This window comes from Eschrichtius robustus, chromosome 15 (genome assembly GCF_028021215.1).
Source record: "Eschrichtius robustus isolate mEscRob2 chromosome 15, mEscRob2.pri, whole genome shotgun sequence".
NCBI classification, from domain to species: Eukaryota; Metazoa; Chordata; class Mammalia; order Artiodactyla; family Eschrichtiidae; genus Eschrichtius; species Eschrichtius robustus.
The window spans coordinates 42,295,941-42,322,645 of NC_090838.1; the positions used below are offsets into that span (position 1 = coordinate 42,295,941).

The 26,705-nt window shown below is 40.1% G+C and overlaps 1 protein-coding gene across 21 annotated transcripts in view; it reads right to left on the reverse strand.

Annotated features, from left to right (window-relative positions):
* The window catches only part of NRXN1 (neurexin 1), a 1,110,559-nt gene that overhangs the window by 400,089 nt on the left and 683,765 nt on the right, over positions 1 to 26,705 (reverse strand). For 4 of the 21 annotated variants that reach the window (XM_068563999.1, XM_068563998.1, XM_068563997.1 and 1 more), the window contains exon 1: positions 21,060 to 21,312. The exons of the other annotated variants lie outside the window; for them this stretch is intronic. In XM_068563999.1, the coding sequence (XP_068420100.1) occupies positions 21,060 to 21,312 (253 nt within the window). Of the gene's footprint in view, positions 1 to 21,059; positions 21,313 to 26,705 lie in introns of those variants that run through there. 21 annotated transcript variants of the gene reach the window in all.

Sequence of the window (26,705 nt, forward strand, 5' to 3'; positions counted from 1 at the left end):
TGGTGTGTTCACTTTTATTTTTGGACTTTGATGTGCTGCCCAGAAATTCAGGTGGAAAAAGTCCAGCATGGGTTTAAAAATCCAACAGAACAGTTGGGCCTGGGGAAACAAAGGAGAATGGTTGATGAGATCACCAAAAAAGAGCAGGTAGACAGAGGGGAGAGGACTTAAAATAGAATTTCTGTACCTTGGTAGCAGAGAGAGGAAGAAACTGAGAGAGAAGGAGAGGATGGAACAATCAGAATGAAAAGAAAATAGTGTAGTTGAGTGAAACAGATGCCAAGGGAAGAATGAATCATAACAAAGTAAGGATGTAGACTGTACCTTGTGCTGAAAAGACAGAAGATGGTGCTGATATGAAGCCACCAAACCTGCGGTTTTTAGAGGAGAGGTCCTATGGATTGGTGATCACTGGAAAGAAGAATGTGAATAGAGACAGGGAAGAAGTTTGCAATGTCCTTCGCCAGGTCCCACTGAAGAATAAAGAAAAGCAGTTTTCCTAACCTCTCTAAAGAGGAGTGGAACTAAAATTTGCTGATGCTCTAGTGATTAGAACTTTACAGGATCATTCAAATATCTTAAGAAGATGAGCTAATATGACTCCCATTCTATGGATGAGGAAACATCCAAAGTCACACCACCAAGCAGAGCTGGGATTCCAATTCTGGGTTTGCCTAACTCCAAGTCCACTGCCTTAAGCTTACGAGCACAGCTTAATAGCAGTGTATCGATCTGTTTGCACTATTATTAACAGTATTATTCAAATAATTATCTGGAATTTAGAATCAGAAGAAGCTTGGTTTTGATTTTAAGAATATTTTTGAGATTCCTCTTCAATGCAGAGATAAAAGTCACATACAAATTAACATCATAAAATGCACACCATTGCTACACTAATATTTTATGTGTTTATTTTAAAATTAATCTAATGACTTGTGAACATGTTAAAAGACTATGATTTCAATATATTACTTTTCCTTCTTTACAGTCTTCTAATCTATAGATTCCAATACATAAAATAAAATTTTAAAAAATGTGGAAGAGATATATTTACCAGAGAAAGTTTCTAACTATGTTCTATTGTTTGAATGCACAGTAAGTGTTCAAAAAGAAATGCACAGTAAGTGTTCTACTCTTCTCACTACATTTGTATAATGTTTATCAGTTTTCATCAACACAAACTCACATTTAAATTTTTTTTTCATTTGGTGGACTGATTTTTCATATTTTAGAAATATTTTTTTATGTTCACAGTCCAATTTTAATGTTTAACACATTAATTAATGTATTGTGTATACTGTGCTAAAAGATGTATTGAATAAATTCCAGCAATTATTAACAAGCAATTTAAACTAAAACTATGAAACAATTTTAGCAGTAATTACCTTAAAGGGTACAGTTTTCCTCAACTTTAAAAATAATTTTCCTCCTCTGATGTTTATTGAGATTATTATATGGTACTTGTTGTATCTAAAGACAGCAAGAGACTTAGCACATATAAAATTAGAAAGCAATTTTTTATAAGTATTTTAACTTCTTAAAATAACACTTCACTATTAAATGAAATTGCAGGCTGGCAGCTGCAGACTCAGGCACAAATGGAAGAGAAAGAGAATAACCAAAGGAGGCCAGGAGGTTATGAGAGAGGACCTGAGACATTATTAAAACTGAAGTTTTCACATGGAATTTTATCTTCAAATACTACTTAGAATTATTTAACTTGTTGTTTTGTGTCCATTAACTCTTTAGTTTGTTACCTTCTTTAATTATATAAAATTGATACTATCTTTAAAAATGCTTTAAAAGCATATAGCCTATAATTCTTAGGCTTCTCTTTGTTAAGGAACTTTTCAGCTTGTAACCATTTATACTGCTTTTCATTTTGTTGGGACCAGCCACAATATCCATAATAAAATTTTGACCACACCGAACAGTATGTATAAAATTAAAAAGGTTAACAATACTAAGCGTACATGAGGATGTGGAAACAACTGGAACTTTCATATATTGTTAGTGGGATGGTAAAATCATATGACCACCTTGGAAAACTGGTACAGTGTCTAGCAAAAAAATGCCTACTGTATGTCCCAGCCTTCCCAGTTTCAGTATACACACAAACAGAAATAAATGCCTGTGTCCACACTGATATAAGAATAATCATAGTCAAAGTAGTCCCAAACTGGAAACAAACCATAATGTTCATCTATGTGAGAACCAATAAACAAACTGCAGTATATCCATACTCTACAGAAATAAAAGAGAACCAACTAGTGATACATATAACAACATGGGTAAATTTCAAAAATACTGTGCTGACACAAAGAAACCAGACACAAAAGAGAACTTTCTTTATGATTCCATTTATATAAAGTTCAGGACAAACAAAATCCTCTATGACAGGAGTCAGAACGGTGGTTTTGGGTGGGGTGGGGTGGGTAAGTTCTCCACTGAGAACCACATCCTACGATGATAGAAATGTTCCGTCTCTTGACCTGGATGAGGAATACAAATAGGTAAAAAAATTCCTCCATTGAGTTGTGCACTGAAAATGCATACATTTTATTGTATTTAAGTTATACCTAAAAAAATTTTTTAAATGAAAAAATCTATAACAAAAAGAAAAAAAAGAACTTCAGCATGCTTCTTAATCTTACAAAGCAGAGTTAGTACATGTGTGTTCTGATTTTCCTCTTAGGGTTCTTGCTTATAAAAATGAAGCAGTCAACAAAATTCATACAACAGAGAACATCTTGAAGGAGAGGCCATTGTAAAGCAGATACATATAAAGAGTTCAGCATCATGGCTAGCAACAGAGGAGATGAAAGACTTAATATTTAGTTCTCTCTCTTGGCTGCTGTGTTCTTAAGAATTGGAAACACTCTAATCTGTTTCTACTAATTCTGGTACCCCCATCCCACTCTTAAACTCCAAGACCTCACTATGCTGTTAATAGCTTGCTACACTTCACTCTTGACCCCTAACTGCTTGCTTGGTCAACCTTCTAACACACCTTGTCTCTTGTCATTTCTTTCACAGTTATCTGAATAGATGCTGGCTCAATATCTCCTGCCTGTGGAAATATAAAAAATGTCCCAACATGCAGAATCATCTCCAAGAGAGTGGAGGATTAAAAGGAGACTAAAAATGGAATTAACAATAGAGAAAAATGTCAATAGATTTGACTACAGGAAAATAATAGAACCCTATACATTAACAGCACCATAAACAAAATTAAAAGGCAAGTAATTAACTTGAGAAAAAAGTTAGCCACATGTACAATAAATACAGTAGAGGATTAACAACATTTATAAAGAATCTTACAAATCAACGCGAAGAAAAGGAACACCTCACTAGACAGACTAGAATACATAATGAATAGGCAATTTGGTGAAGTATAATTGGCAAATTCACATGTGAAGATGTTCAGACACAGTAGAAATCAAAAAGTATAAAACAGTTAAAACAATGAAGTAAATATTTTTGCCTATAAAATGACTAAAACTGAAAGTGGTAATTATAGCTTGGGCTGGCCAGTGTGCCAGGAAGTGGGGACAGCACAGGAGGTAATGTAAAGGGATACAATGGGAGATTGGGGGTAGAATTCATTTTGGCAATGAACACCAAAAACCCAAAAATAACTATACCTTCTAACTTAGAATTTCCACACTTTGTACACAAATATTTATATTCAAGTATCATTTATAAAACCAGTGTTTATAAAAAATTTTAATGGAAATAATCTTAAATGTCCAACAACAAAAAGGATTGGTGAAATAAGTATGGTCCAGTTAGAACACAATGCAGTGACTAAAAAGTTATATTTAGAAGAAAATTCATTTCAAGAAAAGATGTTCTCCATATATTTTTATATTTTAAAAGGGGCTGCAAAACAGTATATGCAGTAGGCTTCCTTTTTTTAATGTTTAAATATATAAAGATAACTACTAAAAAAAAATGAAGTTTTAATAGTGCTTATCTCTAGATATTATTATTATGAATGCTGTAATTTTATTCTCTGTGTTTTCCAACTCTTGTACAGTAATACTGATAATCAGTAATAAAATATGTTATTTAAAATATGAATTACCTCTAAATGTCTTAAGAGTTTGACAGACAGAATTTAAAGTCACAGGTAGCCTCTTCTTTTCCTTCTTTCATTAACAACGATGGAATATTAAAACAAGGCCATGTCCTCTTGCTTTAACCTTGCATCCCCAAGGATATTCACAGTAGAAAGTCCTTCCTCCCAATACCTCCTTTTTCCTACCTCACCCAACCCCCAATGTATTTTCTCTCCATTTAAAAAATCTCCACAGTAATATAAATTAAGCGAGAAAGAATTTGAAACTGTCAGTTTAATGGTGCACATAGAAGTTATGGTTGCTCTCAGTTCCAGTAAATTTTAATAAATAAAGTGGCTCAAAAATAAAAGGTATTCTCAAACAATAAATGGAAAACTTGTTCAGTTTCTCAGAGCTTGTTTTCTGCCATGGGAGTCGCTCGATTTAAAATTCTTCACAAAGAATGGCAGGATATGGTTAGATTACTCTGAGTTTGGGTAACTCATGAATAAAGCTGAGACAAAAGTAGTACAGAACAGGGGAAGAAACGTACAGCTGAGTATTAATCTCAGAGTCTACATTTGTAAAATCAGGGATAGGAATTAGTTAATCCTAAACTCCCTCTTCCTACTCCAAGTGTCTGGTTCTAGAAATATCCTTGTCATCCACATGAAGTCAAAAAGAATGAAGAATTATAACCCAATAATAATGTCATTTTTCAGAAAGATATAGATGATTTAGGAAGAAGACCAAGAAAGAGGAATTTCATAAAAGATTTAACATTAAAACATCACAACCCTTAAAGGAGATGAAACTTGGAAAAGACGTTACAAAATCTAAAACATTATCGTAGGATATGATGAAATGTGTGCTGAAATAACACCTGCATCAAAGCTTTCTTGGTCAAAGGAAAAAAAATGTTAACCATTAAAAGACTTCTTTTTACTAGAGGGGAAAAAAACAAGAAATGACACCTTAGTTTGCATTATAGACTAAAATAATCCTTTCTAAGGATACTGGGAATAGAGGATGAAAGAATGTGTAAATGGAAGGACAAAAGGAGGTTGCAGACAGATTTTTAAATTGTGTGTGTGTGCATGTCTCTACTTATATAGACATGCAGATAACCCTCAAAAGTATAACTCCACTGCAAAAACAGAGATGGCTGAATGTAGGCACACCCCATTCCATTGAAACAATAGCTGTGAGCCTTTAATGGGAGTCGGCTTGCAGTCTTCTTCCTATATGAATATTTATATGTGTAACAGTCTTTCCTAGGAGAAAGACAATAGACTTAACAACTTGGTGTCATTGCTATTATTTTATCAGAGCAATTGATCACTAACATGATGATGCCAGGTTTGAGATACCTTTCCACATCTTTCTCCCTGCATTCTAGTGATTTCCTGCATCCTCTGGATGTAAAGCCATCATTTTCTACTTGTTCATCAGACAATATGTTTTGGGCGTTTAGAAAGAGGTAGGTAAAAGCCAGCAGTTGAAGATATTGCTTGATAATGGTACAAAGTTTTATTCCCCAAAGAGTTGGCCAAGAACCATTTACATTACAGTCTCTTAAAGTTAGTATTTAGAAATGCAAATCTTGAGTCTTACCCCAAATTTACAGAACAGAATCTCTAGGAGTACAACCCAGGCATCTGCAGTTTCAACAAGCTCCCTAGGTGATTCTGATCAGTTTAAATCTTTTATTTTTTAAAATATTTTTAAACTTATTCCATACAGTCTTTACTTCATCATTACTTTTTTCTTTTTTTTTGGGCTGCATTGGGTCTTCGCTGCTGTGCGTGGGCTTTCTCTAGTTATGGAGAGCTGGGGCTACTCTTCGTTGTGGTGTGCAGGCTTCTCATTGTGGTGGCTTCTCTTGTTGCAGAGCATGGGCTCTAGGCATGCGGGCTTCAGTAGTTGTGGCACGTGGGCTCAGTAGTTGTGGCTTGCAGGCTCTAGACCGCAGGCTCAGTAGTTGTGGCGCATGGGCTTAGTTGCTCCACGGTATGTGGGATCTTCCCGGACCAGGGCTCGAACCCGTGTCCCCAGCACTGGCAGGCGGATTCTTAACCACTGCGCCACCAGGGAAGTCCAGTGATCAGTTTGAATTTTAAGAACCATCAGCTTACATCAGCTTTGTGTATGACTACTTCCTAAGTAACTGGGTTACATTTATTATTAAAATGTTTTTATTCTTCCTAAATATAATTTATATAGCACTTCACAAGCATTATGTCATTTATTCCTCACATAATATGGTTCAATAAGGACAGGGATTGTCATTTTTATTCCATTTTAGAGGGATCACTCAGCCAGCAACTGGTGGACCACGACTCTAAATTTCATGCTCTTTCAACATACAACAAAGGTTAATAAAAGTATCAAGACACTGCAGAATGAATCTCTTATGGTGGAAATCACAGGCAATAGGAGAAACATTTAGATATTCAGGGCTCTTTATATAGCTCAAAAATCATGCCCTGCTGACTGTAGCTAGCTATAAAGTCAGTTCCAACTAACAGTGTGAACATATCATTGTTTCTGCGTAAAGGAGGCCTTCTACGCATCATTCTAGAAACATTTCCGTATCTGTGATTATTTACTGTTGTGCACTACAAACACATACTTTGAATATATCTCAGCATAAGCTCTAAATTAATTGATAACACCTGGAAGCATTCCCTTTCACCTTGTTGGAGAGGTCTCTGCTTCAGGGGCAATACTGACCATCTTGCCAGCTGGGCATCATTTTTCATACTATTATGAGCAAAATATATTTCCAAAGTGAGACTCTTTGTAAGTTTCTTTGTCATCCTTGTGAAGAATCAAATGCTTTAATTATTAAGTTCTTGACAGAATATCTCAACTTTCCAAGTGCCCTTAAATAATTTCCTACAAGTAATTGGGTATTTTAATTATATATAGCCTCTTGTCACTGTTCATCTAAAAAACATTACGGCGTTAGTTAAAAAAAGATGTATTAAGCCTGAGTGTTTTCGTGGGATATGTTTTGGGTTATTTCAGCAATGATCAAAGCCAATGAGTTTGTCCTCCAACCTGGAATCCTCATTTCTTTTCTAAAGACAAACCCTAATAAGCAACAAGAAAATTAAACCATCACACTAACAAAATGTATTTAATAGTCGATCTCTAATCATGACTATCTCACCAAACAACCTCTGCTTTTATTTTATTCTATCTTATAGGGCCTTGGTCCCTTTTATCTTTTTGTATGATCCCAATAGGTCTGCAGAGACTGGGTCCTTTTAGTGGTTCTTTGCCAGAATCCCTGCAGAATCCTTAGGCTACTCATCTCCTTACTTGTGCTCACCTATTTGCGTGGCAGAAACAGTACCGGACTCTGAGAACCGGTGTGCTGTATTTAAGTCCCAGTTCTGCCATTTATAAACATGTGACTAAGTCAGGTCACTTAAAGTGACCAAGCCACTCTGTTTCCCCACCTGCAAAATGGGGCAAAACCTGCCATGCCTAATTTACAGGCATATTGTGGATATCATGTGAGATTAAAACACGAGAAACAATTTTTTAACATTAAGAGCTCTACAAATGTGGAAGTGGAAATGCAATCAAACATCTCCCCAAATACCAACAGGTCATTGGTCGGTTTCCTATAGAAATTTGCAATAAAGGAAGATCTGTACTGGTCTAGTCCATCTGATGGGTCGATGGAGCCTCTGGTATGTTTGTAAAGCAGTGGTGGAATGAAGAAGAGATGGCTCTCACCTCTCCTGCTGGCTACTCTAAGACACTTGGAAGACCTCCTTGAAGTGTTGTAAGAACACAGGCAGGCAGGTTGAGTTTTAAACCCTGAGGCAGCAGAATAGCTTTGACGCCTCTTTCAGACCCTGTGCCCTTTGCAGACAGTAAGATAATGTCCTCCCCCAAGTAGCAGGCACTCGACAAGCACTTGTTGATTGACTGGTCTCTGCAATCCTGGCACTCATTGGAAGAGTGACTTGCCAGCAGAGAGTGTGTAAACACCCACATTTTGGTAATAACCTAAATATCTGCATATGGTGAATGAAGAGGCTGAATGAAAGAAATTACGTAAAAACAGAGAGTCAGCTCCCTACATCTCTCTCCTTTATCATTTTCTCTTGGCAGAAGCAAGACTTTTAACAGCGAGGATATCAGGGCATCTTAAAGGCAAACAAAGGATGGAGCACTGCCCCGCTCTTGGGGGGCTTTTGGTCTCTATGTGTGTCTGTCCATTACTCAAGAACGTGGTCCCCTCTGGCAGCTCCAAACGGTGTCTAGTGAGCACAGCATTGTGTTTTACAGCTAAACTAAGAATCAGGTCTCTTCTGTACTGTTTTTCTCCAAGGCTGGAAAAAATATATAATATTTATATCGTTTGATAGGTGCATGTCTAAGAAAACACACACACACACACACACACACACACACACACACACACACACACACACAGAGTCATTCATTTGGTGGTCAGACCCAATAGTCTGGGATGACTAAGAAAAACTAAATCTGCAGTCATTTCATTGTTTAAAAAAAATAGCACAAGTGGAGTGAAGGTGGTGTTTTTGGCTCTTGTTAAGAATGCCTTCCTACTTTTTAGAAAGAGGGGGGAAAAAAATCAAGCATGGATAGTAAGTTCCTGTTAAACATTTAAGAAATAGGCTAGCTATATTTTAAAAGCAGGTGATTAAATCACAGTTGCTGACCAATTTTATTTGATTTAGTATTCTGAGATGCTTATGTTCTGTTTAAATGCTAGACTCTTAGCATTTGGCTAAGGCATAAGCATCAAAGTGGCCACAGTAAAAGACGTGACATACTGATTCTGGGCCAGGAAATACTGTTTCTCTTACCTAAACCTCTTTTTGCTGTACAGCCAGGTAAAGATAGCTTTGTGTTTGCTGACATTTTCAGAGGCCGATTGGGCCAAAAAAAAGCTGGAATCATTTTTTCCTAAGTCTCCCCTCCTCATCAAAGCCCTCTCCTCCCTACCCTATCTTAATGAGTCCTAATCTAAATTTTAAAAGAATTTTCTAAATGATAACAATACGAAACGAAGTCCAACCCTAAGCTGCATCAATAGCCTTGGCAGTAAAGCCCTGATGCAGGTTTCCTGGTTTAACTCCCACATGGACAAAGGGCATAAAAATTATTGGTTTTCTGCATTATATCCTCTTGTTAATATCTGTGTCATCCTTTTTTGGATTAACCAAACACCAGGAAAGGATCTCAACTTCAACCCCTTGCCTTCACTTAAAGAATCCACCAAATCAATCTAGCAAGATAAGAGGACAATCTGTTTTAAAGACTCTGAGGATAGTTGCTTTCATAACTAACCTCAGTCCTTCCTGGATTTTTTCCTTAATTGAGTCCAGAGCAGAGAGGAGCCACTGTTGGAGGGAGGTTAATCCATTACTTGAAGAGTAGCAGCCATTTATCAGGTCCTGTGCCAGATGATTACATAAAGTATCTGGACCTTTCAACAACCCTACAGAGCAGATATCACAGGTCCTATTTTACTCTTGAAGAAACTGAGGATCAGAGAAGTTTAGAAACTTGCCCACAGTCAGTTAGTTAGTGTATAAAAAGACATCTAAAAGAGTAATCCTTTATCTCACTAGGGAATTCCTAGAATTCATGTGGTGTTAGTATAAGTGGAATGAATGTAATGCCAGTAAATAAACTGGAATGAAAATTCTGATATTAAATTGGAGAAACAAAAGAATCTTTAAGAAAAATGTAGCTAAGAGATTCAAACTCCAAAGCATTTACCATCTTTTTTGAATGATGCTTTACCTTACAGTCTGAATAGAAATGAGTGGAAAAAATGCTTAAATTCTTTATGTAGTCATATAATACCATGCAACCAACATAGTTTGATTTTTTAAATTTTAAAGGTTTCATATTAAGAAACCATCATTAAAATTAGGATAAATACTTAAAGTAGTTTACTGTAAGTCTTTTCTCTATACCCTGCCTCCAGAACTATACAATTTTATTTAACTATTTACAGAGGGACTCCTTTCATCTCATGAGAATATAATCACATAATCAGATACACTAAAATTGTTTCCTTTTAATTGTAAATCATGGCTGCACTTGCAAATTAGTCTATTATCACAGCAGATCTATCAATTTGGTGGGGAATGTATTTGCCAACTAGAGTGAAATAAGTTAATAAACATTAATAAGGATCTTAAATCAATCATTCCTTTACTCTTGATGTGGTGGCGGATATCGAGATTAATAAATCAGTCAAACCAAATAAAGTAACAAGGAAGGGAGGCACAGAGAGGCCGCCTGATGCCCTGTGTAGTTAAGAAGCAGGATGCTTAAAAACAAATTGGAAGATGAGGATGAGGCACTAAACCTTCAGCGAAATGACTTGTAAATTAAACAAAGTAAATCCAGACAGTCATCCACAGTTGGTCCCTTATGTACCACTGGTGATAAAAGCTGGAGGAGAAAACACAATGCTCAGTCAGGATAAATTATGTCTGTTGGCAGCACATTGTAGGCATTAAGAGCATGGACTGCAGAGAGCGCCTGCTCCAGTTTACATCCAGGCCCCACAACTTTAGTTTTGTAACTCTGTCATCTCTTAACCTTGCTGTGCCCTACTATCCTTCAGTGTAGAAGGGAAATTAATATTACCTATCTCACAGAGTTGTGAGAATTAAATGAGCCGATATTTTGTTAAGGGCTTAGAATAGCACCTGATGTATGATAAGCACTGGATTTTTGAATAAATAAGTGATGTAATTGGCCATTTACTACCACTTTACATAGCCCTAGTTCTTTCTCTGCACAGCTTTTTTACTGGGGAGAATTGAGATAGTGAAATACCCCTGTAATATTTAAGTCACTTCCTTGCTATAAGCCAAGAGTTAAATTAATTTCTTGGGTAACGATAATTAAAACTTTTATTTATTGTATTAAAAAGAAAAAGAGAAAAAGTGTTATGTTTAAAAAAAAGATTACTGAGGCAAACGTTTTATTACTGGCAAGTACAAATAGACTGTTGTTATATATTTTAGTCATTAAAAAGGCACCCAGATAATCAATACCTTGTGTATCTACTAAAGCACATGGCTTTTGTATAAAGATATTTATCAGAAACTCATCAGCAGTGTTCTACTTTTGATAACTGTATGAAAAATTGTCAATAGAAGCATCAACAACTCTATTATCTCATTTAGGACAAGTCCGAAGGAAAAGAATGAGTGGGGAAACCAAATACATTATCTGCATATACAACAGCATGTCCAATTAACCACTTTGCTGACAGAGATTCATTTATTATTAATCTTATTCCAGCATATGTTAATACTTTGACAGTAGACATGAAGAGTGACTGATACAGCACACTGCAATTTTGGAAATGTTAAGTGAGGTCTTCAAGGAAGTGTAGCTTAGAGTGCTGAGAAATGTTTTGTTATTTCAACTTTGGAAAGATGTAATGTAGGGAATAATCAATTTACAATGAGAATATAGGCTCAAATAGTCTAAAACGGCAAGATTTTCAGAAATCAATATGAAATATAAAATAAGTAGACTACTAAATAATATTCTGCAAAATAAAGAGAAAGTTTAATTTCTATAATATACCTTCCAGGCAAAAATTCCCAGAGGTATTTAAACGAACCATGCTTCAGTATTATTTCTCTATACTAGCTTGTTATATGACTGATAATTGAAAAGTACAACTACATATAAAATGACATAGATATGAACTAGAGCATTTATCTTGAAAAATTTGAAAGAGAAGTTCATCAGGAAAACCACACATCTCTTTAAAACATCCTGCTGCTTGCCCAAATAAAGTGTTAATTGGATAGTATATGAGTACCACAACAGTGAGCTTCCATATTTGCCCTAAATGTATTTTTTTTAGAACAGCATCACAGGCACTCATAGCAATGTGCTTTATGCTGTGGAACTATCCACACTTTAGATAATTCAATCTTAATGTAAAATTAGAGATTTCAGAATCTGAAATCATCTCAGCTTTAAGAAGCATCAAAAATACCACTTCTCTTTCTTTAGCAGCTTTGAGTCCTGTAGTCATGATGACCAGATGGTAACTAATAGCCAAGACAGGCTGAACCATACAAATAATTACATGTACCAATGTTAGTCCAATGGCAACTCAGATAACCAAAACAACTGTGCAGAAGTGATGTCCAAGTCAATAAATGTCTCTGCCTTGTATTCCACCGCACATTAAAGATCACTCCCTTACCATTTACTTAAAAGTTCTGTTTCTTTCTCACTGATCATTTTCATAGATATATCATAATGTTTTTTCATCAATTTAGTTACATGGGAAAAAAAAATCACCAAGTATGTACATGAACATAGAATAAAGCGTGTAACCTTGCTTTTAAAAACTGTGGGTCACATTACATAATACATTTAAACTGGAGATCCTATAGCCAAAAAAGTCTAATATTTTGAATTTCACAATGAAAATGTCTACAAGATTCATAGAAGCTTCATGTAAAATCTAATATGCACATAACCAAGTATTCTGACTGCAAACTGGAGAAACACCTTTCTACCTCAGTTCCAATTCACAAACGCCATAGATATTAAGTTCATACAATAGACACAGCAGGTTCTTCTTAGCGGCTTGTACACTTGGTGATTAAGAGGAAGTCTGTCCAGGAATCATCATTTTTTAGTCATAAAGTATTTTATTGTAATTATTTTTTGACTAATTACATTATTTACCACTGCCTGAGTTTGATGCTTTAAGCTGAATTTGATAATGGCCCTCATTTTTTAATCCATCCCCACCTTACGCTACTTTTCAGTTAAATATCAAAATGCAATATTAACTAAAATTTCTTCCACTAGAATGGAGACATACATTTCATATCCATATTCACCTGAAATTCTTAATAAATATATGGGTTAGCTACCTTTTTTTGGCTAATTTTATTCTTAATGAACAAACAATTTTTTTTTTTGTTTTTTTTGGAGTAGTGAATTGGAAAGTGATGACAGTGGGACAGAACTTAGGTTTTCTAAATTCGAATGGAGTATTCTTTTCAAAACCCTGCCTCTTAACATATTGGAGTGAGAAAGCAAAAGTACTGCGGCTACTTATTAATTAAGTGACCCTGGCAGAATCATCGCCTCTCTAAATCTGTTTCCTTGTCAGCAAAATGGTGATCATAAGCCCGGCCAGGGTTATGATGATGATTAAATGAGACACTTTACACGAGGGCTCTGTGGAAATATATTCTTAAAATACAGCTGTTTTTACTAAGTTCTGTCAAAAGCTTGAGGGAAAAAAAAAAAAAAAAAAAAAAGCTTGAGGGAATTCACTGTTATATGATCAACACTGAAAACACTCTTGCATTTTGTGAGAGAATGGAATATTTTAAAAGGTATTACCAATTTCTGTGTGGAGAAATACTCTTCACCCTACACAGCCCAAAAAGGACTAGGCAAAAAGACCAAGTTACAGGAAGCAGGTGCTTTTCCAAGAGACATTCCTTAGGACCTCAGCTGAAAAGCAAATACCAGGCAAGTACCCTGAGCCTGACCCCCATACCACGGCTCTTGTGCACCTAAGAAAGCCACCACTACCTAACGATGAGGACAAATGGATGGCTTAAGGGACCCATATACAATCTTTGCAAAAATATCTCCAATTACAGTATGTTTAGAATCAATAAAGCTCTGGGAAAAGACAAGAGTATAAGGATTTTAAGAGATCCTTATTGCCAAAGGAATCTTAGAACTCAAAGTTGGAAAGGATCTTGTCCAATTAAAAAAAAAAAAAACAAGCATATGAATGACAAAACAATATAAAAAGTCATGCTCAACATTACTATTAAGATCCTTAACACCTCAAAAAAAAATTGTGTCTTTTATTAAAAAGAGGCACACAATGGAGTGTAAATGAGGCACTGCCTGACTGTGCAAAGATGGTTTTCTCTACAGGAACTTAGTTCAGTTGCTATATTCTCTTCTCAAAGACCAAAGTTCTAATCCTAGTTAATCACCTAAAAAGAACTGCCTTAGGTTATACAGAGTTCAGGAAAAACTGTGGATAAACTAGTGTAGCCCCTCCTCACTGCTGGAGCACAGGCTTCCAGGAAGAGTATTCTAAACAAGGAGGAAGATGAGTTAGAAGATATGAGCTCTGCTTCCAAGTCTGCTACTAATTTGCTGTGACTCTGTGAGTCCAGTTCACTTACATTACTTAGCGCTCTGTTTTCACATCTCTAAAATGAGAGGTATGTGCTCCTCACACTTTAGAGCTCGGAGAGAACTGATGCTCAAAGCTGTAACTGAATTCCAGAAGTCACACAGTTAATAGCTGGTTGAATCAGAACTAGAACTCAGGTCTCCTGATTTCAAGGTCTGTTCTTTCCCACTAGATGTGTCTTCTCTCTGAAATCTCTTCTAATTTTTTTAAAATTGTATTTTATCAGGGTAAGAACACCTAACATGAGATCTACCCTCTTAGCAAAATTTTAAGTGTACAATACAGTATTGTTAATTTTAGTCACAATGTTGTACAGCAGATCTGTAGAACTTACTCATCTGGTATAATTGACACTTTATGCCTGTTGATTAGCAACTCCCCATTTCTTCTTTTCTCCAGCCCCTGGCAACCACCATTCCACCCTCTAATTCTATGAATTTGACTATTTTAGATACCTCATATAAGTGGAATCATGCAGTATTTGTCTTTCTGTGACTGGCTTATTTCACTCAGCATGATGTCCTCAGAGTTCATCCATGTTACCACATACTACAGAATATCCTTCTTTTTTAAGGTTGAATAATATTCCCTTGTATGTATATTCCACATTTTATTTACATATTCAATCAAAATCACAATGAGATATCACCTCACACCTATTAGTATGGCTATTATCAAAAAGACAAGTTTTGACAAAGAAGTGAAACTGGAACCCTTATACACTATGAGTAGGAATGCAAAATGGTGCAGCCACTGTGGAAAAGAATATGGAAGTTCCTCAAAAAATTAAATATAGAACTGCCATTGGATCCAGCAACCCCATTTCTATGTATTTATCCAAAAGAATTGAAATCAGGATTTTGAAGATATGTTAGCATTCCCATGTCTATTGTAGCACCCTTCATAATAGCGAAGATGTGGAAACAACCTAAATGTCTTTTTTTAAACAAACATTTATTGGGGGCCTATTGTCGTCTGGGCACTTATCAAATTCATGGTCTCATTTATTCTTCACTGAGGTGTAACTCATTGTATTTTCATTTTATAGATTGAAAAAACAATCTTAGTGAGGATACAGAGCTTAGTAAATTTACGCAATGCTAGTAAGTGGCAGTGGCCAAATTTTCACATAGATATGTTTTTGAGAATTATCTTCACCAGACCAAGCTGCCTCAATTACTTATACATTAGTGAGAATTTAAATCAATGAATTCCCTGTCTTAAATACCTTTGCAAAACAAGCCTTATCTCTATTTGAAAAATAAAAGGCTCTATGTTTTGTTAGAGGAAATATATGCAGCAACTTGGTGGAAAGCAATTGTGCAAGGAGCTCTTTCTAGAACATTAATATTAAAGGATAATACAAAGTGATGTAGCTGAAATTCACTGTTGATGTTTTTATCAGATCATTTCACGTTGAGTCCCAGATGACTGCTACACATATGTAAACTTTATGGTTTTTGTATTTATGCTCAGAGGCTACTTGTTTTCAAAGGGCAGGTTTTGTTTGTTTGTTTGTTTAAAGATTAACTCTTTCTGGGACTTCCCTGGTGGTGCAGAGGTTAAGAATCCGCCTGCCAATGCAGGGGGCACGGGTTCAAAGCCCTGGTCCGCAGAGCAACTAAGCCCGTGCGCCACAACTACTGAAGCCCGCGCACCTAGTGCCCATGCCCTGCAACAAGAGAAGCCACCACAATGAGAAGCCCACACACCACAACAAAGAGTAGCCCCTGCTCACCACAACAAGAGAAAGCCCGCGAGCAGCAACAAAGACCCAATGCAGCCAAAATTAAATAAATAAATAAATAAATAAATATATTAAAAAAGATTAACTCTTTCTAACAATAGCTTGTATAGGGGGAACTAAATTGCAAAAATTTTTGATGGTCGTGCTTGGGTATATTAGCTCCTCCTCTCTCACCTCTGCTCCCATTATCCCCCTTTTATTACCTGACCTTTCATGGTACCTGGTGCACAAACACAAAAACATGCACATATTATAATATCATATATTTACCAAATGAATGAATGCACAATCTAAGAAATCAATATATTAAAGTTGAGGGCAACCAAGACCTTAGAGTCTTGGATTACTTGGACCATAATTAATTCAAAGATTCTTCCAGGAATATTAGCTGACCATCTTGTCTAAAATATCATTGCAGGGCTTCCCTGGTGGCGCAGTGGTTAAGAATCCGCCTGCCAATGCAGGGGACACGGGTTCGATCCCTGGCCCTGGAAGACGTCACATGCCGCAGAGCAACTAAGGCCGTGCGCCACAACTACTGAAGCCCGCGCACCTAGTGCCCGTGCCCTGCAACAAGAGAAGCCACCACAATGAGAAGCCCGCACACCGCGAGGAAGAGTAGACCCTGCTCGCTGCAACTAAAGAAAGCCCATGGGCAGCAACAAAGGCCCAACACAGCCAAAAATAAAAACAAATAAATTAATTTAAAAAAAAATCATTGCAGTGATGCACATTTTTGTCCAATAAGCCAAAGTAAGGAAGCGGTGTGTGGTAGGAACATCTACTTCAGAAGAATATTCATAGCCAAAAATGTTCTGGGTAACACATATGAATTAATTACCAGAAAAGCTAAATTTTTCTTCAACACAGTAAAGTCAAGTATATTTTGAAAGGTGTTGCTAACTCTCTTGGTTGCTAGACAAAAGAGCAAAGGGATCACTCTATCAAACAGCACCCTCCTGCCTGTGAGAAAAACAAAAGAAAAACAAAACCCTCCTCAGAATCAATGAAGTGATCCATGGGACACCAGGCAGAGGCCATCAGCCTCTCTCACAGGATTCACTCTTGTTAATACATGCTGGAAGCAAAATGTGAAGCCCTGGTCCTTGTAATGATTTCTGCTCCAAGAGATCAACCCTCAAAGCACATGGAGGACCCTCTCAGTTCAAGTTTCAAAACCTCTGAGCTCATGGAATTGCTCTGGGCTAAGTGCCATGCAGAGTTGATTCTATCAGAAATTCCTCTTTGACTCCGACCAGAGATTTGGTTCTATTTTTCGGTGCCTCTGTGGTGTGCCTCAGTATCCCTACAAGAAAAAGGATATTCAAATTCCCTCCAAAAGCCCCCACTCCTTTTAGAAGTTTAGTATGTGTGTGAAAGTGCCTCAGAAAGAGAAACATTATAAATTTAAGATACAATTATTTTCCTCATAGAATGGCATTGGGCTACCTCAATTATAAACCACACTTTTAAAATCTGTTAACATTTTCTTCTGGGAAAGCCCCTTTGCCCTTTAATAGTAAAAGCTAATCAAGGCAGTATAATTTCTGGAGCTCATATTTGTGGGAGGAGAACGGCTGGCACTGGTGTGCTCATTCCTATGATGGTTTTCTCCTTCCTTTATGTCTTGAGATTATTGAGAGGCTCTAAGCTAATTTTTGAAAGTATGCAGAGGTACTTAGGAAAGCCAGGAGCAGAGATGGAAACCTGAGCATTGCACTGACATCATTCTATGTTTGGCACATATGGCACATCTCTAACGCAATACCAACCGAACACACTGCTTTATTCTGAACTCTTGCTGGCTTTAAGTAGCAGTCTTAATTACAAGCAGGCTTGCTTTTTATCATTTACAGTCACACAGTTCTCCATTTATTTGACTAGGAAAATTCAATTTTTCTATAGAGGTATTTTCAACCTTTATATTTTTAAGTACATGCAAAATAAAATGGGATCCTGCAGTGATCTCAAAACCTGCTTCTCATATGCATTTTTTAAAAAAATCCTCATCATAATCTCTGCAACTGGGTCAGCTTGCACAAAGATGCTCAGGGTAGCCATGAGTGCTTTCAGCACCCTGCAATCCTTGTAAGTGACACCTCATAATAGTGCAAATGAAGCATGGCATGATGAGAAAATGAAGAAGAATGGACCTGGATAGTCAACCCAGCAGTTTTCAAAACATAGAGGATAGGCTAAATGTTGTTCCATAAAATACACCACACATGATTTTTCTTTTACACATTCAAGCACATATATTCTTTCGCTATTATGAGAAAAATATCTTATGACTCCAAGAAATTCTACTATAAGCAAACAGGGTAGCTCGTGTGTTCATCTACATATGTATATTTGCCATAGTCTCACATTTTTAACCAAACCTCATTTACACCTGCCTTGATTTTCAGCCAGGAATTTATCATGTTGTCATTCACCTTTGTGTTTTCCCTTCACCCTCATCTCTTAGGCTCAAAGATTATTTCCTTGTGGGCCCTTTGCCTAATTAGCTGAATATTCAAGGAGTTTATTGACCCAACAAATTCACCATCACCTCTTTCTTATTAGGTTTCTTTTAAGCCATCGCCCTGCCTGCCCTGCTCTCAGCCCCTCTGCATCCCCACCTCACCCCCATCTCTCCATCCCCCACCCTCAGAGGCTTATTTCATCTTTAATGTTCTTGGGTTGTTCTCTAGCCAGAGTTTTTTCCCTCTTTTCAAGGGAGGCAAGAGATGAAGTGTGAAAAATTCACACCGGCTTTTATTTGGCGGAGGTTGGCTACTGACAGGTAAGTTTGCTACTCTGATTTTTTTTAAAAAAAGGGGGGCGGAAAGAAAGAATCAGAAAGCTTCCTCCAAAAGTGTGTGTGAGCAGGGTGGGGAGAGTTTCAAAAAGTAACAAACACGACCATACTATGGAACCTTCAAAGAAAAGAGAAAGTTTTCTGACCCAAAAGAATAATCACAACCGCTGCTCACTTTCCTCCAATATCCATCTATCCTTTCTCTTTCCCAGCGACAGATATGCCTGGTTTTTCATTCACGTACAGAGACAATCACTATATTCTGGAGGGAAGGAAATGTTTGTAGAGACCAGCAGACGGGGGCCTGACTGGGGTAGAAGCTACAGAGGTGAGAGGACAGGTGTCCTCTCTGCGGCAGGGTTCCCTTGGTCTTCTCCTCTCCCCACGTCCCCCAGGCGCTCTCCCTTTTCAGCCACATCCCTCGGGAGAGAGGCAGAGCCACAGAGAAGGAGAAGTTAATATGCATAGGAGATTATTAGCCAAGTGCTTCCCACTGGTACAATTCAGCACCCAACCCCCTTCCATACCCCCATCTGGCTCACCGCACCCACGCTCTGTCTGCCCCCCATGTGCCTGGGCTCGCCTCCCTCCCCCAGGACTCACATAATTTTGCACAAAGGCCAGGCAGTGGGTGAGAACTGCACCCGGGAAAGGGAGCAATAAGCTCCCAGAATCCTGTGAGCGAGCGGGGAGAGCAACAGCAACTCCTTGCTGTGTCTGAGGGATCTATCCTTTCCGTCACTTTTTCCATAAAAGCCCCCTTTGGAGGCGTCACTCATGTCTCCAGCCTAGGCACGCTTAACTGGAGAGAGTCCTGGAGAGGGAACTGGGAGAAGGAAAGGAAGGGATTCCCGGGCCCACTGTGAGGTGTGCCTGGGCCACTCCCAAAGGAGGTGCCCAGCGGATTTGTTCTCTTCAGCTGGGTTAGGCTCTAACCTCTCACATTTAACCAGAACTGTCCCCAGGTAGGAAGCCAGTCCCTGGGGAAGGGGGCCATCCCAGTATAACTAGCAGCTGCTGGGGGAGAGGAATTACCTAGGGAGAGGGGCAAAGGATCCAGAGAGGAACCAAGTCTGAAAGGGAAAGGGGCCCTACAAGCAAAAGAGGGGGAAAGAGATGTAAAAAAAAAGTGTCCATACCTTTCGCCCTGCTTTTTAAAGCAGCGGACTTTACACTGGGGAAGAAGAAGAATTGGCAGTGGGGGAAGACTCACAAAAAACAGTTGATGTTTTATTTATTGGCAATTCAGGGAATCTGAAATAGGCATTTATCTGAAGATGCCAGGAACCTGGCCTTACACTGCTGGTCATTCTGGAGAAGAAACCTGCCAACCAAGGCTTGTCTCCACACTCTGCTCTTTACAAAGGAATTCCCGGTGAGGAGAACAGCTTCTCTCTGGTCTAACTTCTCCTCCTTCAGGCAGACCTCCTGGCTTAGACCAGCCAGCACTGCCCCACCTGCCCTCCTTGGGAAGCACTATACTCTGAGGAAGGAGGAAGCAGGACTTCCCTTATCCCAGCAGCCTTCAGACATGGTCCAAAAAGAAGTAAGTGTGTGGGATGAGGGAAAGGGGATGGTGTTCAGAGGTCCCCTCTCAACTGGGTAGGAGTTGGCAGGCACTAGAGAGGGTGCCTCCATCACCCTCCTGCTTTCTCCAATTAAGGGAAGAGGTGGAGGAAAATGGAATTAGCCTCCAGTTTAGTGAGTCCCGGGACCTGCCACTTCACCGTCACTGCAGTCTGAGCACTCCTTGGAGGAACGTGCGGGCTGGAACCTCTCCCTCCCCCAGACCAGGGAAAATGGGCAGGAGGTGGGGCAGCACACAGAGCACAGACAAAAGGTTCGGCAGAGCCCTCCTCTCTCAGGAGCTCAGGTCCCCGGGCTGAGCCCGGCTCCCCATTCGGCCACGCCGAGTGACCTTCTCGCTAGAAACGCCCCCTTCCCGCGGGGCCAAGGATGGTCTTTTAATAGGTGCCCACGTCGCTCTCCCGGCACCCTGACAAGGAACGCCCCTCCCACCCCTCACCGCAAACACCCGCGACGCCTTCCTCCAGCCCCTTTCTATTGTCTTCAAAGAGATAAGTGGCTCCCACCCAACACACCCAAATGCACGTCCCTTTCTCGCGCTCCCATTTCTCCGAGCCCTAAGGGCCGAGAAGCGAGCGCAGGGTCGAAAGGGGGGCGCGAGGGAGTTAAACCCGCGAGAACTTGGCATCGCAGACCCACCGTGTCCACCTCGCAAGGATGCCGGTGACCTGTAGATTGCAATAGGCACTGAATGATGCTTGCTGCTGCCATGGAAATGGTGGATGTGGTGCGCTCCCAAACTGGACGCCCCCCATGCCACTCCGAGGAGGCCGCTGAGGGTGAGCGGGACTATCCAGAGCAGGGCGAGGCGCCCCCCTGCGCCGCCACTGCCGCCGCCGCCGCCCCCGGGCGAGCCCAGCTCGGCGCCGCACCTGAGCATCCTCTGGTACATGGCTGGGCGCCCGCCGAGGGGCAGCCGCCGCGGGAGGCAAAGTTTGGGGCGCGGCGAGGGGAGAGGGCGCCGGGGAGCGGGCGGCTCGGGGTGGGCTGCGGGGCTGGCCGCCTCACCGCGCCAGGGCACCCATCCTCTCCCTCCTTCGGACAGTCTTCTCGGGGTCCTGGGGTCCGCCGTGCCTCGCACCCCAAAGAATCCGAAACATAGCCGAGGTGAATGCAGCTGATGGGGGCTTGTCCGAAAAGGCAGCCCCGGGGAAGAGCAAGCACGGCGCGGGCGGCTGCTCCCAGATTTCCGGGGCTCCAGGTTCTCGAGAGATACTCCCAAAGAGTTTCGGGCGAGAGTGCGTGCCGGGGGGTGGGGAGCGGGGAAACGGTTTAAAGCTCCTCCCGGAGGGTCCTCACTTCTACATGACAGCCATCCACCGCGAATCCACTAGGTAAATCCATTTAGCATTGTGCGGGGGGACTGGGGAGGCCACTTCGCCGGCCCAACCTCCTTTCAACGGAGAAGCAGACCCCATGGACTCGAGGCGCCCCGTCCCTCCATTCAGCCCGGGCCGGCTCGCCCGCTCGCGCCAGCCTCCCCCGGGCAGCGCGCGGAGCAGCGGCGCGCATCGCCTGCTCCCGAGGCAATCTCCGCGTCCGCCGCCTCCTGACACTTACGCCCGGCGAGGGGTTCAGAGGGAAGAGTGCACCCTTATGAAGGAAGCGGGGATCGAACGGGGGAAAGGCAGCTGGGGAAAAGCAGAAGCACACAAAGGAGTGGGGGGAAAAAAGAAAAGGAAAAAGAAAAAAAGAAAAGAAAAGAAAAGAAGAACCACACACGCTGGCGAAGCGAGGGGCTCTATGCAAATCTGCAGTCTCCAAACAGCAAATCACTGAAGCTCGGATGCAATGCAGAGGACGAGCCTATGTAACGAGGGAGGCTGGTCTAGCTTCCCACAGAAATCGCCCTGCTTTGCCTCTCTCAAGCATTCTCCACACATCAAAGGGACACGTGTACGGCGATGCGGGGAACACCTAAAAAAGCAACGCTCCCTCCTCTGCCAGGTGATCCCTCCGTCTGAATTACAACGGCAAACGGCACCCTTCCCCTACCCCTATGGTTTAGATGTAACCAGTGTCTTGAGAGCTCTTAAAAGGGAAAGAATTCCGCTCTTTTTATTGGACCAAACTTGTTCTGCCAGGTGTTCAAACCCAATCTGCTAAATATGGCTCGACACCGTCTACTCAAGCATCAGTTTTGATGATCTGTTAATTACACATATTACTCATAACAAAGAGCCCTCGTCCCCACTACAATATCATATCTCACATAAGGCAGTAGAAGTGCAGGAAATCAAAATACACAAGGAAGAAAAAGAATGAGTGAATTTGGCAGCTGAGGAAGAGACAGAAAGAGAATAAAAAGGAAAAAAGAAGGAGACAGGTGAGAAAGAGGACAGCAGAAGAGAGAAACAGGATCAATGTGATTGCTTGTGTTTTGGTCAAACATTTTAGGAATCTTTAAGAACCCCCAAGATCTCTATAGAAGCCCAGCTATGATGATCTTTTATAAGGGTGGAGTTCTGCCTTTCTCTTACCATGTTTCATAAGGAAAATAACACCAGGAAATTTAAATCTAGTGCCCTCAAAGAAGAGGGGACATTATATTCTACTGGTGAAATGAAGAATATTTAACTGAAAGCCATGTGTCCTGGAAAAAGACCAGCAAAGCCAACACACAACTAAGAGTAAAAGTCTAGCACGACAAGTGGACTTAGCGAGGAGGACCACAGTCACTGGAGGCTAGCAGATGGGATTTGGAACTATGATTAAAACAGTTCCCTAGTTTCTAAAAGATGATAGAAACTATGACATGACTAGTGGCTGGACATTCTTTGTTTTTATTCCTATTTAAAGACAAAGGAAAATAACTCTGACTAGGTACTACTTCTCACAGGCTTCTGTCTATATAATCCTTCATATCAAAAAATACAAAGTCATGTCCTGAAAAAGTAGTTTTAGGAGGATTTGATACAAATCAGCCACTCACCAAAGTGGTCATTTAGACTTACATATTGCTTCCTAGTTCATTCAAAGAGTCAACCCTGGGATTCTGATGGCCACTATGTTACCAGTGTCCAAGAGCCACCAAACCAAATTTGTAGCAATCCAACACCTCACATTCTTGGCAAAAGTTTATGTTATTCTACTAAAAATTTAATACTTCAGTAGTTCCCTAATTGAGACAGCTTAGGCATGCTAGAGAAGGTGCTTTTATCTACTTAAATACGCCTTGTCTCCCTCCCACAACTGCTCAAAGACCAACAGAATGCAAATCCTGCACTTTCCACTGTGGTCTGTTCCTGTCCTTATTCCCAGGCCATTTCCTCCTCATTTTGTTATTTTTTAGCATGTGGATTTTAATTCATTAGTCAAGGGTTGTGAATATTCATTTTTAAAATATCCAGTAAGCTTCAAAGGGATAAAAGAGAAGCACTGGATTAGGAGTCGAGAAACCTGGGCTGCCTTCTTGGTGCTGCCATTTACTGGTTATGTCGCATTTGTTATTTAGCCTCTCCCCAAGGCTCCATGGCTTCCTTTATAAAATAGTCATGTCCCTGTCTTTCCTAACAATCCCACAGGGCAGGAAGGATATAATGTAATATTTAATGAGAGAGTGCTTTAAAATATATCAAACGCTCCCCACAGCAGGCAGTTTGTCTCTCCTTCCATATAGGTCTAACATATTCCAGCTGATTGGTCTATAGCATTCATTTGGTTCCCTTCCATCTATAGAAAGGTAGAGCACTGCGTTGTTCTCTGATACCCTCATCTATGGTGATGATCTGTCCTTCCCTCCCTAACTAGATGGTAGATTCCTGAAGGGGAGAGGAGACAAATCTTCATTTGTACTCCCTCTAGTGCCCAGCATTTGTGAAACATAAGTTAGTCTCTTAAGTCACTGTGAACACTGAATTAGGAATACCAATCCATTGCTCCTATGGCTTAGGTTCCTACAAGCCTCTGGTCACAACATTTTCATCAACAGATTGATATATAACCTTATTTTATGTGTTTTCTGTTCAAAGACATCTTATTTAATATATATTGTTGATTCATTAACATTGAACTCATAGCCAACATCACTATAACTTAAGCCTGAATGAAGCTCAACTAACATACTTATTTTCTCTGTTAAGACATACCATGGCTTTCTTTGCTCAGGAACATTAGACGGCACTTCAGCACTATGTTTAGGGACCATTTTAAACAGCAAAATCACCAACGAAAAGAACAAAAATGTGCAAAATATGGTACTAAATAGACCACACAAAGGATGTTTGTTTACAGTATGAGTTGAAACAAGGCAGAGCGTTGCCTTGTTTGACCTCAACTGGGAACGAGGGTGTTGAGGACTCTTTTTGACACTCTGTGCATGTCTGTTAATAACCGCCTCAGTGCCATGGGTATTGATTTGGGGGTTACAAATTTTAGTGAGGAGGTGAGGTCATACCTATGAATAACAGTGATTGACTGTATTTGTTACTTTCTTGAATGTACAGGGAAGGATGGGGCTGGGAGAATTTGGGGAATGATTTGTATAAATTAAAGCCATAGGAATAGAGTAAATGTAGACGATTCTGATGAACATTTCCAAGAGCATTCTCTTGGAAGAAAATGAAGAAAAGACTCCTCTGACTGTCTTATATTGCCTTAGGCCTTGGGAGAGAAAGGTCGGGTTAGGGAAGGCATAGGCCAGAAAGCTCAGTCTCACGGGAGTCTCAAGGGCTAAAGAGGAAATATTTATGGCTGCCTTGAAAGAAGAAATTGTAGCTGTCGTGTTTTCAGGCAGATGTCTAAGGCACCTTTGCAGTACCTAGGAGGTTCTTGGGTGGATTCTGTGATACTGATGCTGCAATATTTGTTATAAATGGCTGTTATAGTGGAACAAGGAGCAAATTCTCTGTCTAGAGAGTGGAGAAAAGTCCTGTGAGAAGACTCATGCCTAATCTGGATGAAGCAAATAAAGCTTGCGCTTACTCTTCATGTCTCTTCAGCTGGTCAGTTCTTTGGCTGGAAGTGTATTACCTAAAGGAAACTGAGGGGACTTCCCTGGTGGCACGGTGGTTAAGAATCCGCCTGCCAATGCAGGGGACACGGGTTCGATCCCTAGTCCCGGAAGATCCCACATGCCACGGAGCAACTAAGCCCGTGCGCCACAACTACTGAGCCTGCACTCTAGGGCCGGCGAGCCACAACTCCTGAAGCCCATGCACCGAGAGCCCGTGCTCCGCAACAAGAGAAGCCATCGCAATGAGAAGACCCCGCACTGCAACAAAGAGTATCCCCCACTCGCTGCAACTTGAGAAAGGCCCAGGAGTAGCAACGAAGACCCAACGCAGCCAAAAATAAATAAATAAATAAATAAAGTTATTAAAAATAAAATAAAATAAAGGAAACTGAGGCAGCACTGACAAATTGTTCTCAGGTGAGTAAAAAATTGGTTGGAGGCGACGTAGTGCTCAGCTGCTTGTAATTTACTCTTAAATACTGCAGCATGGACAATGTGATATAAATGTGTGTTAGTGCTGTTCTGTGTCTCAGGAGGTTGGTTGCTTTCATCAGGAATGTATGCTCCAACATCTCAGCCAGAATTACAGAAGTCAGAGGTGACTTCTGGAAGTCTTGAGTTATCATCATCTCCAATCATGATGTGGCTTTGCTCATTAATTATAATGTATGTTGGAAACAGATTATCATCAGTGACATAAATGGCTTGTCAGTTGGTTAACGGAGGTTAGGGGTGGGTTCTCTTTGGTGAAATCATTAACATTCAAGATATGTGGACTGGCCAAAATTTTTGTAAACATGCTTTGCTTCTATTTGAATAGAGTATATGAATCTATAAGGCCTTTCACCCTTTACTATAAGGAATGGTGTCATAATATTAGTAATAATAAGAACTAATATATTCATAACTGGCACAACTCTGAGAAGTGTAAATGCATGAGCTCATTTAATCATCACAAAACCATATGAAGTGGGTGCTATCACTGATCCCTAACAAACCTTAATCACCTAATTCTGACAGATGATGATCTGGATGCTGCCACTGAAATATTGCCATATTTGCTTTAAGAAAACCTATTTGCAAGACATTTTGGGGTACCTAAAAGAACCAAGAGCTGGAACTTCATCAAGCTTCCAGAACATGCTGTAAGATTTTGTACCTACTTATTAATAAGTGTCTGTTTCTGTAGCAGAAGTTGGTCTGCATCTTAAATCCACTAGGACCTGTGGGAACGCTTGGAAGAGTGGTTGACCCTCCCCTGCCTCTGACCACTGTGGGTCCCGAGCTCTACCAAGAGAATCTAATAGCTGTGCATAGGGAGTTATTCTAGA